General features: G+C 42.8%; 1 protein-coding gene across 1 annotated transcript in view; it reads right to left on the reverse strand.

Annotated features, from left to right (window-relative positions):
• Positions 1-15,099, reverse strand: part of INO80 (INO80 complex ATPase subunit) — a gene marked incomplete at both ends in the record, with an annotated part of 102,216 nt that extends 87,117 nt beyond the window's left edge. The window contains 8 exons of the mRNA XM_080707954.1: positions 2,286-2,489; positions 3,223-3,276; positions 5,682-5,896; positions 7,462-7,582; positions 9,463-9,642; positions 13,321-13,388; positions 13,482-13,651; positions 14,957-15,099. Of these exons, the coding sequence (XP_080564080.1) occupies positions 2,286-2,489; positions 3,223-3,276; positions 5,682-5,896; positions 7,462-7,582; positions 9,463-9,642; positions 13,321-13,388; positions 13,482-13,651; positions 14,957-15,099 (1,155 nt within the window). The remainder of the gene's footprint in view (positions 1-2,285; positions 2,490-3,222; positions 3,277-5,681; positions 5,897-7,461; positions 7,583-9,462; positions 9,643-13,320; positions 13,389-13,481; positions 13,652-14,956) is intronic.
• Between the last annotated feature and the right edge of the window lie 435 nt (positions 15,100-15,534).

The following is a 15,534-nucleotide window of genomic DNA, read 5'->3' on the forward strand; positions in this document are numbered from 1 at the left end:
AGTAAAAACAGAGCCAAATCAACAATTATCTCGAAGACGCAGCCAATAGAATTCCTCATACATGTGTGTGAGAGAGAGACTGAGGCCTGAAGCCAGGGGCGTTCTACCTCCAAGCTACACCCCAGCCATATTTTATTTTTCCTTCGAAGCAGGGTCTCACTAGGTTGCTGAAAGTCTCACTACTTGCTGTGGCTGTCCACGAACCTGTGATCCTCCTGCCTCAGTCTCCCCGGTACTGGGATTGTAAGCGTGTGCCAGCACACCTGGCTAAAACCTTTATATAGTTCGTACAATTTCTTTATAAATCCTTTTACCTTTAAAAAAGTGAAATTCACTAATGATCAATTTTATTTTAGCCAACTCAATGGTACTAAATGCAACTAAGTGGTACTAGACACTTACAGTGTATTCCTATATTTCCAGTACTTAGGAGGCTGAGATAGGAGGATCCCAGGTTCAAGGGAAGCATCAGCAACATGCCTAGATCCTCAGCAACATAGAAACTGTATTTCAAATAATAAAACAAAACAGGGCTGGATGGGTTCATTTCTTTGCTATATTGTTTTAAAAGGATTCTCCATTATCGACTAAATTCAAACATTCTGTTTTATAATCTAGGTAGTAAATATATGTGTAATAGCTTTATTATTTGTAAAAGCAGGTCAAAAACTCTTCTTTATTACCAAAGAGCAAAATAATTGCACAAAAGTTATAAATTGTTTTCAAAGTCCAAAGAGAAGGTATATGAAACTAACAGGGCAAAGGCAGAGAACACGCCCCAAAACAATCTATTTGTTTTGTGATAATGATGGCTATAAAACAAGAATATAAGCTAGGAGCAGTGGTGTATGGCTGTAGGCCACAGCACTTGGGAGGCTGTAGTGAGAGGATTACTTAAGCCTAAGACTTGAGACTAGCTTGCACCACAGAGCAAGAAAAACCCCATAACCAGAAAACAAAAACAGAAACACCCTGCCACTGCCACCAACATATATACACCATTTGAGGCAAGAGGGTGCTGGGGATTGAACCCAGAGCCTAGCGAGTGCTAAATCTTCACTCTGTACCCCTAGCCCTATACTGTTATTACTTTTAAATGTGAGAAAGCTAAATTGAAAGTATCTCTGAAATAACTAGATAAGGAAAATTAATCATTGGGTCAATAAATTAAGTCATTTTTTTGTGTGTGAGTATATGGTATTAGAGATTGAACCCAGAGGCATTCTATTTCTGAGCTATCCCCCAAAACTTATTCATTATTCTTTATTTTGAAACAGGGTCTCACTAAGTTTTAGAGGACCACACTAAGTAGCTGAGGCTGACTGCAAACCTGTGATCCTCCTGTATCAGCCTCCCAAGTATTGGGATTAAAAGCATGTACTACTCTAGCTAAATTAAGCCATTCTTAAGACAAATGATAAAATGAGTAAACAAATAATAAAAAGACAATTATATGGAATACAACATATACCGTTAATACAAAATTAGTCATTATTTTGAATAACTATAATAAAATTCATAAACTATACTTAATTTATACTTGATTCACCTCCCTATAATAAAAACAATAAAAATAAGGAATAAAACAAAGATGGGACAAAAGTCCTTAGGTAAACATTATGAAACAGTATACTTTAAGCTTTTTCAAGACTGTGTGTGTGTGTGCGTGTGTGTGTGTGTGTGTGTGTGTGAGAGAGAGAGAGAGAGACAGACAGACAGACAGACAGACAGACACACTGGAGATTGAACCCAGGGGCATTTTACCTCTGATCTACAACCCCAACCCTAATTTGTTCTTATTTTGAAGCAGGGTCCAAATAAAAAGGACCTGGGCGTGGTGGCACATGTTTGTAATCCCAGTACTTGGGAGGCTGAGACAAGAGAATCCCAGGTTCACAGCCAGTCTCCACAAGTAATGAGATTCTCATCAACCTAGGGAGACCCTGTTTCAAAATAAAAATTAAAAATAGGGATAAGGCCGTAACTTGGAGGTAAAATAGCCTTAGATTCAATCCCTAGTATCACACAAAAATAAAAACTAAATTAAAAAAAAACAGGGCTTAGGGTGTACCTAAACAAAACAAAGAAACGTCTGGAGCTGACGGCACATCTCAGTAGTAGATCACCTGCAGAGCATGCACAAGGCCCTGGGTTAGATGGAACATGGAAACAAATTTTTTTCCTGACAATTTCACTGGTTAGATGTACAATTTTCAAAGTATAAACCAAACTCCTGACAAGTTGGAGGCCATTAGGGCCTTAAATATTTTATGCTTTTGCCCTACCTCCCGCATTTCCTCATCCAACTTCCGCTGTTCCAGAGCTTCCTTTTCTGCTCGCTTGCGATGCTCCTTCTCCACCTTCTCATATTTCTTCCAGTACAGAAGCATTTCCTTGGTGAGGCGCCGGGCACGAGGCAAAGTTTCCTTGCAGTTCTTCTGGGCTTGCAAGGCGGCTCTACGCACCTCCTTCATGCACTGATGAGCAAGCTGTAAACAACAGTACTGTCAACACCGGGGAGGACCACTACCAGGAGACAGTACTCAACTGTCCTCAGCTGGCTCAGAATGCACAGTCCTCTTATGGTCACATCCCTTTCTTTCCCACTTAATATCGCTTCATAACGCTGACTCAGGGCAAGACTCTGAGGATCAGAGGGATAAGGAATCTATCTACATCTACAATTTAGGAGATGAAGCAATGTAAAAAAAAACTACACCTGAACTGTGCTGGGAATTCATCATATGTTACCGCATGCATTAATAATAGCCATGTTATCTTACACATAAGACACTACTTTTAGTGTGACATATATTAATTTATTCTTCATAAAATGCGTATGACGTTGGTATTATCATCACCTCAACTTTATAAGTTGAGGAAACAAAGGGGCTGGATAACTGGCCCAGGAAAGCACCACAATTCCGAAAATTTGTATTGCTTCCCCCCAAGGGAAGATACTTACACCATCATTTCTTAGATGAAGAGATTTCATGATTTGCCCAAAGAATTAGAGCAGACTACACGCACGGTCTTATGCAAAAAGGATCAAATATCAAAAATGAGAAAAAACAATTTTACTCACTAAATAGATTGAGAACATTTAGAAAAACCCTTAGGTACTATTAGCTTCATGATCAAAAGGTCACAACACACACAACGTGGCAAAACCATACTCAAAGAACAGGAATACATTCCACCAGAACAAAACTACAATATTACCTTTCGGCTATTGGTGAGAAACAGGTTGCGAGCTGAAGCTTTCTGTTTGTTGGCCTAAAACATTTAAAAATAATATTTCACTTAGGATTCATTTTTGAAATAAGATTACATACCCCAACAATGTCTTTTATTTAATTCTTAGAAAAGGAATGAAAACTAAAGCCGGGCGTGGTGGCGCATGCTTGTGATCCCCGCGCTTGGGAGGCTGAGACAGGAGGATCACACGGGTTCGAAGCCAGCCTCAGATACTTAGTGAGGATCTCAGCAACTTAGTAAGACCCTGTTTCCAAATAAAATATAAAATAGGTCTGGGAGTATAGGCCGGAGGTAGAAAGCCTCTGGGTTCCACTCCCAGTACCACCAAAAAAAAAAAAAAAAAAGGGAATGAAAACTAAAATGTCAGGTATATACAAGATACACTGATTGATTGATTGATTGATTGCAGTTCTGGGGACGAAACCCAGGGGCATTCTATTCCAAGCTACACTTCCGGCCCTATTTTTTTCATTCTTTATTTTGAAACAGAGTCTCACTGAGTTGCAGAGGACCTCACTAAGTAGCTGAGATTGGCCGTGAACCACGATCCTCCGGTCTCAGCCTCCCGAATGTTGGGATTACAAGCGTGCGCCCCACTCCCGGCTTGCTTCCCTATTTTTCACCTCTTGCACATAGCCCCAGAATAATAGCAAGACGTGGTGGTGCACGTTGGTAATCCAGCATTTGGGAGGCTCAGACAGGGGGATCACGGTTCGCGGACAGCCTCAGCTACTACTTAGTGAAGCCCTTTGCAACTCAGTGAGACCCTGTTTCAAAATAAAGAATAAAAAATAGGACTGGGGGTATAGCTCAGAAGTAGAATGCCCCTGGGTTCCATCCCTAGTACTGCATAGATAAATAAATAAATAAATAAATAAATAAATAAATAAATAAATAGACTTGGAGGTGTAGCTCAGAGAAAGAATGCCCCTGGGTTCAATCCCCAGTACTAAAAGTGTGTGTGTGTGTGGGGGGGGGATATTAGTAATGCTTATTTTAAATATTTGGTTAAAGTGCTCTCTGCCAGATTTTAACACAAATACAGACACCTATATATCTGTATTTATATACCTGTATTTATGTAGTGTGTTGTTTGTGATTTCACAGTGAAACCTCTGCTTCCAATCAAATCCCAGGCTTTACTGCAGCTTTCCCCATTTCCTTACTTAACTTTGCTAACTGTGAGAAACTCACATCTCCCATCTATAATTTATTTTTGCCTTAACTGTTCAAGTCTAGTACATAAAGTAGTTTGAAACTGCCACTCCACACGCGCTGAGCGCCTGTTTATGATTCACCCGTCTTCATTCAGAGCTCTTGGCTGCTTAGTGTCATGTACAGGCATTCACTCGAGCTACTGAAGTCAGGTCTTAGTCTATATATACTCATACTCCGTTTCAAAACACAAACTTAAAAAAGGGCTGGGGGTTAGCTGAGAGGTTAATGCTCATGGATTCAATACTTTGTACCACAAAAGTCCAAAACCAAACCTATTCCTATATTTAAAAAGCTATTTTTCACCGGGCGTGGTGGCGCACGCGTGTAATCCCAGCATTCGGGAGGTGGACACTGGAGGATCACAGTTCTCGGACAGCCTTAGCTACTCAGGGAGGCCCTTCGCAACTCAGTGAGCCCAAAAACAAAAGGACTAAAAATTAGGGCTGGGAGTGTAGCTCAGAGGTAGAATGCCCCTGGGTTCCATCCCCAGTACTGTAAAAAAAAAAAAAAAAGACAACAATTTTTCTGCCAGGAACACTGTGTCACACACCTCTCCGCTGGGCTACTTAGTGAAAACAAGGACCAGGGATAAGGCTCAGTAACAGAGCACTTGCTTCCATGTGCAAGGTTCTGAGTTTAATCCCCAACTCGAGAAAATGCAAAAGAAACAGTGTTCCTTCACCAAAGAGGTTCACTTGTTTTTTGTTTGTTTTTGTTTGTTTGGTTTGGTTTTGCGGGTCTGGGATGGAACCCAGGGGCATTCGACCTCCGAGCTACACCCCCTGCCCTATTTTTGATTCTTCATTTTGAAACAGGGTCTCACTAAGTAGCTGGGGCTGTCCTTGAACCCTGATCCTCCAGTCGGCCTCCTAAATGCTGGGACTACAAGCATGCACCACCACACCCAGCACTTGTTTTGTTTTTAAAGAAAAAGAATATACAGAATGTACTACATGCCTAAGGCATAGGAATTTTAGATTACTCCCTCCAATTTTTTTTTAACCAAAAAGTATCACCTGTCTTGTGAATTGATCAATTTCTAGAAAAAGATTAACTGAAGAGAGAGTACTACTGAGCACTTTCCTAATTCCAAAGGATGGGTTTCCTTTCTGACCTCCTATCTACAAAAGGCCCTAGGTCTCATGCCTCCCCTTAGAGCACAGGAGAAAGATTCTCGCCACCTGTGCAGGAAGACACTGGCTTACCTTTGGTAGTTCCTTTTTTACAATGCTGAGCCATACTTTCCTGCGACGAGCATTGAGCTGCTCAATGGATAGGTGTTTCTTCTTGGTACCAGGGGGAGGTGCATCATGAGAAAACTTGGCAAACACTTTGGTCTGGTGGTGGTGACGACGAGGGGATTCTTCAGAAGAAAGCTCTTCATCTCTTCGTCTTTTTTTCTTCACTTTTTTCAACTTGGCTGCAGAGGAAACAGATGCTCATAAAGCTGTACTTCCTCCCACACACAGGAGAGAGCCAGGAAGCACCCTCATCATCTTATGAAAACTCCAGGTGCCTTCCACACTCACCCGAGGCTGGCAGCATTTCTCCACTTACCTCTGTAGCCCCATAAATATTAAAAGACCTCACTAACTTGGAAAATACGCCAGATGTTCCATGTGTTTACGTGAAAGAGAAATAAAACTCAAGAACCAAATTTCTTTGAACTCAATACTAAGAAGGTGGTTTACAAATATCACTGGAGCCAAGCAAGAAGGCACATGCTGGCAGTGATTGCAGCTCTTAGGGGGCCAAGACATGAAGATCGCAGGTTTAAGGTCAGCCTTGGCAACTTAGTAAGACCCTCATCAACTTAGCAAGATTCTGTTTCCAAGTAAAAAATAAAAAGGGCTGGGGACAGTACTAAAAGGCAGAACATACCTAGGTTCAATTCCCATTACCAAAACAAAAAGCATCACTGGGCTTGAAGGAATAGTCACACAACGGATTCCTAGAGCCAGGGTGCGGTGCACACGTATAATCCAGTACTTGGGAGGCTGAGGCCCTCAGCTACTTAGTGTGGCCAGGTTTTAAAAATAAACAATAAAATAGGGTTGGAGGTTAGCTCAGAGGTAGAACACACGTAGTCACACACACACACACACACACACACACACACACACACACAGAATGTGAGAAAAAAAGGAAAAAAATGTTAAAAGAGGCCTTTTTAAGTAGAATTCATACCTTCAAGGGAATAAAATCAGCCTTACACAGATAGTTTACAACTTTCTTTTCCTGTTTCCTTCCTGGTTTCCAACAGCTTAGAGCTCAGTAAGATAGGAAGGATATTTCCTGGCAAACATGCAAACACTGGAGAAGACCACCAGGAGGTGATCTATGTCAAGTGAATCAAGACTACAAAATTACAATTTATTCCAAACACTTCAGGTTACTCTTCACACTTATGTGCACATAACCAACTTCTTCCAACCCAGAATATCTTCAACACTGGCAGAGTACGGAGAAGAAAAAGGAATAATCTAGTTTGCCAAAGTCTTTCACATAGAATCTGTACTTCTTAAGTGTTTCCAATTCTCAAAAAGAACATGAAACAAATGTCAAGTAAGGTAAATAATATTTACTACTGTGTGTGTGTGTGTGTGTGTGTGTGTGTGTGTGTGTGTATGTGTGTGATAGTACTGGCGATTGAATCCAGGGGCACTCTACTTCTGAGATCGACCCACAGTCCTATTTTATTTTCCATTTGGAAACAGGATCTCACTTAGCTGCGGGGGCCTAAGTTGCCGAGGCTGGCTATGAACCTGTGATCCTCCTGTCTCAGCCTCCCAAGTACCGTGATTATGAGCATGGGCCACCACACCTGGCTAATAACATTTACTACTAATAAAAAAGGAGACAGTAGGGTTTTTCAGATAAAGCAAATTTGCACTGTGTATACCATGGACAGTCCAAATGCATCAGCAGGCCACCCAATTCTGAAACCAACAATGAAATACGTGGAAGGAAGTACAATACGCTCACCTTTAAGCTTCTTGTCTTCTTTGAATTTCTTTTTTTTGGGTCCAAGGAAGTGCCGTTGTTGCTCATAGAAAGGGTCGTGTGTGGAGAGCAGGCCCGCGCTGTAGTACTGGTACTGCTGCAACTGAAGCAGGCAAAGACCGTGATGCGCCGTGCTCTGCTGCGCAGCCTTCAAACCACTTTACTACCCAAGAGCTGAGCCAGAGGGAACCACAGCTCCTAAATGAAGTACTCTTTGCACAGAGATCAGTAAGAATTTAATACAGCAAAGGGAATTCCTGAACTAAGTGAGATCCTGTTTCCAAATGGAAAATAAAATAGGACTGTGGGTCGATCTCAGAAGTAGAGTGCCCCTGGATTCAATCGCCAGTACTATCACACACACACACACACACACACACACACACACACACACAGAGTAGTAAATATTATTTACCTTACTTGACATTTGTTTCATGTTCTTTTTGAGAATTGGAAACACTTAAGAAGTACAGATTCTATGTGAAAGACTTTGGCAAACTAGATTATTCCTTTTTCTTCTCCGTACTCTGCCAGTGTTGAGTTCAACCGCTACGGCAAAGACAGGTTGCTAGCAATAACTTAGCAAAGAAAAACCCTTCAGACTTCTGAATTTCTACCAGAATATTGACTTACTTCTAACATACATTTAAGAGGGAATTCATTCATTGCAGAAAGGTCTCCCCTTGGAAATTAATCAACAAGAAATAAGCCATCGTTCCTTAATGATAGGGCCACTGATGTCCAATGTACCTGATGCTTGCTATTCTGGTTCTTGCCAGTCAACCCTCCCAATTCTCAAAACTTCTAAGTTTTCTCTCTTTATCACCCACTAAGAGAGTCGGTATTATTATGAATAAAATATTGTCAGAACCCTAACATATGAATAATCTAATTTTTTCAACCAAGAAGTAGTAAATCCTTTCAAATTTTCATTTTGATCCCTAGTGAGACCCTGTTTCCAAATAAAAATAAAATTGGGCTGGGGGTGTAACTTGGACATAGAATGCCTCTAGATTCAATCCCCAGTGCCCCCCCCACACACACACACACAGGAGATAAATTTGCATTAAATAGGAGATCCCGAGCCAGACATGGTGGCACACATTTGTAATCCCAGCATTTGGGAGGCGGAGACAGGAGGATCATGGTTCGTTGAGCAACCTATTTAGGGAGGCCCTCTGCAACTCAGTGAGACCCTGTTTCAGAGTAAAGAATAAAAATTAGGGTTGGGGGCTATAGCTCGGAGGTAGAATGCCCCTGGGTTCAATCTCTAATACCACACACAAAAAAGAAATTTTTTAAAAAGAAATGTCCAACACAGCAGACCACATGTCATATGATCCTATTTGTATGAAATGTCTAGAGTGGGCATATTTATAGAGAAAGAAGGCATATGCTCAAGTACCTGGGTTTGATACCTAGCACAGCCCAAAGACTTTACATCTCTGCACCATTTGCCAAGTCCATCATTAGACTTTACAAAGGTGGACAGGCACTAAGGGAGAGGAGGAGGGACAACAGCTAAGGGGTGTGAATTTCTTTCTAGAGTAATGACAATATTCTAAGAGAATATTTATTATAAATATGAATATACTAAAAGTCATGGAATATTTATTAAAAGGATGAATTTTTGCTATGTAAATTATATCTCAATAAAGCTGATAGCAACCACCACCAGCTAAATATAAAACTGAAATGACAATAATGATGTCAGGCAGGGTGGCGCAGGCTTGTAATCTCAGTACTTGGGAGGCTGAGAAAGGAGGACCGCAGGTTTGCAGCCAGCCTCAGCAATCTGAGGCCCTCCGCAACTTAGAGAAACCCTGCTTTGAAATGAACAATAAAATAGGGTTGGGGCTGTAGCTCACAGGTAAGACACCCTTTCTTCAATCCTCCGTAACACTCACGCACGCGCGACTTTGCTAACTATAAACCAGAGAGCAAACCCCTGCATGGCGGCCCGAGTTTTCTCTTGAATCTCACCTCCTTGTCTTTGCTGTACTTATTCTGGTGAAGTTTCTTGTACTTGTGTAGTCGCAGCATGTTGTGAAGCTCTTCTCTACTGAGATCGAGTTCCTCGTCGTCGTCCTCATCCTCGTCGCCGTCATCATCATCTTCACTCTGAGAATCTGCCTCACTGGACTCATCGCTTAGAAGGATGCTCTACAAAGGGGGGAACAGGAAATGTAACTTGCTGGGAAGCAATTTCATTTATAATCCAAGCACTTTTTCCAGATCCTAAACCAATGACAGAAACAGCTAGAGAACAATCACTTCCATTTCCCGTAGAGTGCTATTTATCAATGTCACTGATTAACAAGAGGACACTCATTAAACCAGACAGCCAAGGCTACACTGCACCAAGTACTTCCACCATACCTAATATATCCCAAGTCCAAGGCAAGCCGGGCGTGGTGGCTCACTCTTGCCATCCCAGTACCTGGGAGGCTGAGACAGGAGGACTGCAGGTTGGAGGACAGCCTCAGCAAAAAAGCAAGCCTCTCAGCAACCCAGTGAGACCCTGTTTCAAAACAATATAAAAGGGGTAGGAGTAGAGGCCAGAGGGAGAAGGCCGCTGTTCTAGCCCCAGGACCACAAAGGAGAGACAAAGAAGACATAAAGCATTTCTGTGTGCCACTACAGAAGGACCTTGGAAACATTACAGTAAGTGAAGGGATCCAGACACAAAGGCCAAGTGAGATTCAATTTACATGACATTCAGAACAGGCGGATCCGCAGAGGCCAGGGACCTGGAGACTGGGAGCGGCTGCCAATGAGATCGGGAGTACTTTTGGGAATTATGAAATATTCTCAAATGAGCTAGCGGCAACAGCTCAGAACAACTTTCTAAACATACCAAGAACCACTAAATGGCATACTTTTTTTTTTTTTTTTTTTTTTTTGCTGTTCCTGTGGAATGAACCCAGGGGCATTCTACCTCTGAGCTACAACCCCAGCCCTATTTTATTTTTTGTTTTGAAACAGGGTCTCACTACGATGCAGGGGCCTCGTCAAGTTGCGACGCAGTCCATGCACCTGTGGATTAGTTACAGGTGTGCACCGCCACGCCCAGCAGATGTGCGCTTTCAAGGTTAAATATTATGACAAATGAATTTTGTCTCAATTTTTAAAAATGTAACGGCTCAACAAAACTTTCTGCATCCCCACCTTACAGCCGCACTGATGAGGTGCAAATCAAATCTTTTGCACAGAAGAATCTGAAAGTGCACAGAGGTCATTTTTTGGGGTGGTACTAAGGACTGAACCCAGGGTAGTCTACCTCTGAGTTACACCCCCAGCCATATTTTATCTTTTATTCTGAAACAGCCTCACTGGGCTGCTAAGCCGCTGCATCTACAACCCGCCATCCTCCCCTCTCAGCCTCTCAAGAACTGAGATTAAAGGTGTGTGCCACCACACCCAGCACAAAGTGGTAACATTAAAGGACTTAAACGGCTTTGAGCTCTTCACAGGAAAAGTACGATATAGTGAAACGATTCATTTTCCTTTAGTTTGGCACTGGGGTTTGAACTGATGGCCTCATGCCTGCTAATTGAAAAATGATTCATTTTAAAATAAAAAAACACTATCTTCAATTTAGTTTGACCACTGGTAGTAATCTTTTAAGGGTATCAATGAGATTATGCCATTCTGCTACTTATTAACACTGCGATGGCTCAGGATGTAACTGGACTAAAACCCTTAACACATTTACAAGTGGCTCTGTTACCGACCCTCTAATCTTGTTGCTACCGTCACCTCAGTCACTGGGCTCCACTGACACTGACCTTCTCTCTCCCAGACAAACCAAACGACTCATGATGGCCGCGGTTGTTTCTTCCAATCTTAGTTTCCACACGGTCTCAAATCATTCACAAGTCAGTTGAAATGCTGCAACTTCCTTAAAGTAGTAATATTTATGTACTTGTTTACAGGCCTGCTCACTGCCTCCTCGTGCAGAACGTAAGCGCCACAGGGCAGGAAATTTGTCTACGTACAACAGTACCCGGCACATGGACGTACTCAATCGTCATTTACTGAATGGACTACTCAGAATGATGGAAAAGTCAATTAATATTCCTGGTTACTCCATGAACCAATGACGGCAAGGATCTTATCTGAGCAATTTCTGTACCTCTCTTCCCCCACAGTAATTTATACTCAATAATGTTTGCTAAAATGCGTTCATTGAATCCTCTCCAAATAGTCACCTCTAGGAATCAGGGGTATAGTTTGGTGGTAGAATATCTGCCTAGCATGTACTATGCCCTGTATTCAAAACCCAGCATGGAAAAGCAAAAACAAAGGACACATCCAGTGTAAAAGAATGTGCTAAAAATCCAAGGCTAGCTGGGCACAGCAGCACAGGCTTATAATCCCAGTATTTGGGACCTGACAAAGATGGCAGGTTCACAGCCAGCCTCAGCAACTTAGTGAGGCCCTCTACACCTCAGTGAGACTGTTTAAAAAAAATAGGAGCCGGGCGTGGTGGCGCACGCTTGTCATCCCAGCATCTGGGAGGCCGAGACCGGAGGATCGTGGTTCGCAGACAGCCTCAGCTACTTAGTGAGGCCCTCTGCAACTCAGTGAGACCCTGTTTCAAAATAAAGAATAAAAAAAATAGGACAGGGGGTGTAGCTCAGAGGCCGAATACCCCTGTGTTCCATCCCCAGACGCCTCCCCCCTCAAAGAAAAAAAGAAAGAAAGAAAAAAGAAGAGCTGAGAGTCGTTTCCAGCCCCGAGACAGCCAGTGTTGGGGGGAATTTAGCAGTGAGCATGGTGGAAGCCCTCAGATGGCAGCAGAGGTTCCTCAGCAAGTACAGAGCATCTACTCTCCTCTGATGCCCCCGCAGGGAAGTCCGGCTACTGATTTTGGTCACTGGGAGGACAGCTTCAACAAGTAATGAGACTCATTAACCTAGGGAAACCGTTTCAAAATTTTAAAAAAAGTAAAATAGGACAGGGGTATAGCTTAAAGGTAGGATGTCCCCAGGTTCAATTCCCAGTACACAATCAATCAATCAATCAATCAATCAGAAAGAAAGAATAAAATAGAACTGGGGTGTAGCTCAGAGGTAGAATGAATGCCCCTGGGATTAATCCCCAGTGCCCCACACACACACACACACACACACACACACACACACACACACACACACAGAATCCTGCACATTCAAGGTCAGCCTCAGATACATAGCAATCCTTTCTCAGCAACCCAGTAAGACCCTGTTTCAAAACTAAAAAAGGAGCCGGGCGTGGTGGCGCACGCTTATAATCCCCACGCTTGGGAGGCTGAGACAGGAGGGTCGCACAGGTTCGAAGCCAGCCTCAGCTACTTAGTGAGGCTCTCAGCAACTTAGTGAGACCCTGTTTCCAAATAAAATATAAAATGGATCTGAGAGTATAGCCCGGAGGTAGAAAGCCTCTGGGTTCCACCCCCAGTACCACACACACACACACACACACACACACACACACACACACACACAAAAAAAAAAAAAAACTAAAAAAGGGGGCTGGAGGAAGCCGGACATGGTGGCACACAATTGTAATCCCCATACTTGGGAGGCTGCGACAGGAGGATCACAGGTTCACAGTCAGCCTCAGCAAGTTGTGAGGCCCTTCACAACTTAGTGAGACCCTGTTTCAAAAAATAAAGTAGGGGTATAACTCAGACAGAACACCACTGGGTTCAATCTCCAGTATCACACACCAAAAAAATCAATCAATAAATAAAAAATAAAAATAAAAATGGGGCTAGGGGTAGACTGTCCCTGGACATAATTCCTGGTACCACACACACAAAAAAAATTGTACACATTCTGTCTTATCTCTTCTTACCTTTAGCCACTTTCTGCTTTTCTTCAACTTAGAGAAGTTATATAAATTCCCCTTTTCAGATTTTGATTCTGTATAAAGAAACACAATGAGTTTCTTAAAAAACAGAAAGGATGAATCCAAGTGAACTGGTAACCCGAAATGGTACCTCAAGCCAAACTGACCTGACTGGAGCACTCCATTCAGGGAGTATGGGTTTAGCATGCCAGAACTGCTTGCTCCAGAAGTTTCCCCAAGCAAGGAATGTGGAGGTTCTTCCTTCACTTGTATCAAGGGGTCCCCAGACTGGGGCAGTAAGGGATTGCTGTCATCCAGCCCATCCTCACTGTCATCACTGTCAATTAAAGAGAGAAAGCCCATAGTCATAGTTCATCCAGCAAAATAATACAGTGTAGGCTTAGCAGAACTGGGCACTTAACAGAAGAAACCGTTTTTTTTAATATAAAGTTTGGTTTTTGGGGGTTTTATGGTGGAACTGGGGACTGAATTCAGGGGTGTTCTACCTTCAAATTATACCTCCAGCCCAAAATTTTTTTTTTTTTTTTTTTTTGGGTGGTACTGGGGTTCCTGGAAGCCCTTCTACCTCTGGGCTATACTCCCAGACCTATTTTTATATTTTTATTTGGAAACAGGGTCTCTTAAGCCAGCACGGCTGGCTTCGAACCTGCGCGATCCTCCTGTCTCCACTTCCCAAGAGCGGGGATTACAAACGTGCACCACCACACCCGGCACCAGCCCGATTTTATATTTTGAAACAAGCCCTTCCTAGGTTGCTGAGGTTGGTCTTCAACCTATGATCCTTCTGTTCAAGGACACCTTAGCTACTCAACAATACTTTCAGCAACCTAGCAAAACCCTGTTCCAAACCAAAAACCATTTAAGCTGCACATGTTGACACATGCCTATAATACCACTACTTGGGAGGCTGAGACAGGAGGATCACAGGTTCAAGACCAACCTCAGCAACTGCAAACCTGTTTCAAAACCGTTTAGCATCCCAGTACTTGGGTAGCTGAGACCAGCAGATGATAGGTTTTAAGTCAGCCTCAGCAACTTACTGAAGTTCTCAGGAACTTAAGACCCTGTTTCCAAATAAAAATTAAAATAGCTCTGGGTATATAGCCTAGATATACAAGTTCCTTAGGTTCCATCCCCAGTACCACAAAAAAAGGTTAACAAAACAGCAATTGTTTCAAGATAAAAACTAAAACTAGGCATGGTGGTGCACACTTGTAATCCCAGCATTTAGGAGGCTGAGACAGGAGGATCATGGTTCGAGGACAGTCTCAGTTACTTAGTGAAGCCCTTTGCAACTCAGTGAGACCCTGTTTCAAATTAAAGAATAAAAAAGAGGGCTGAGGCTGCCTCTCGGAGGTAGAATGACCCTGGGTTCCATCCCCAGTACGGCAAAAAAAAAAACAAAAACCTAAAATTGGGTGGGGGTGTAGCTTGAAGGTATAACACCCCTGAATTTAATCCCCAATTACTTACACACACACACACACACACACACACACACACACACACACAATATATTTTACTTGAAAGAAGAAGACAAAGAGAATCAAACATACTTTAGCTCTATGGGGATGACAGGAATGAGAAATGTGTAGACATTACACTGCAGAGACTAACACACCTAGATATGTTCCTGTTGAAGATGGCTGACGTTTGTCGCAAGAAATGGTCCAAGCGGAGGGCCCTCTCCAGGTACTGAAGATAGAGGGGCTTCGCCAGCTCAGCGCAGCTGCCATCGTCCCCGGCACCCAACTCCGAGGCCATAGAACAAATCTGTCTTCATGCACAAGGGCCTCCGGCTGCACGGCTGCGGAGTGGAGACAAGTAGCACACAATGAAGGACCATCCTTCCCCTTGCTTGCTCGCTCTCAACATGCAATCAGACCTTCTAGAACATAAGACACAGAATATGGCACACGGTGAAAGGTAAGGTAGTGTCTAATGAGACTCATGCAGGCATAATGAGTCTCATTAGACACTACCGCCTAACGCACAGGCAGAAGTTAGAATAACAGAACAAAACATTGTCATGTGTTATAATAAAAAGTAGTAATATAGCCTGGCGTGGTGGCGCGCGCTTGTCATCCCAGCATTTGAGAGGCTGAGACCGGAGGATTGCGGTTCACGGACAGCTTCAGCTACTCAGTGAGGCCCTCCGCAACTTACTGAGACCCTGTTTCAAAATAAAGGAAAAAAAAA

This window comes from Muscardinus avellanarius (assembly GCF_963383645.1).
Source record: "Muscardinus avellanarius genome assembly, chromosome: 12".
Classification (NCBI taxonomy): Eukaryota; Metazoa; Chordata; class Mammalia; order Rodentia; family Gliridae; genus Muscardinus; species Muscardinus avellanarius.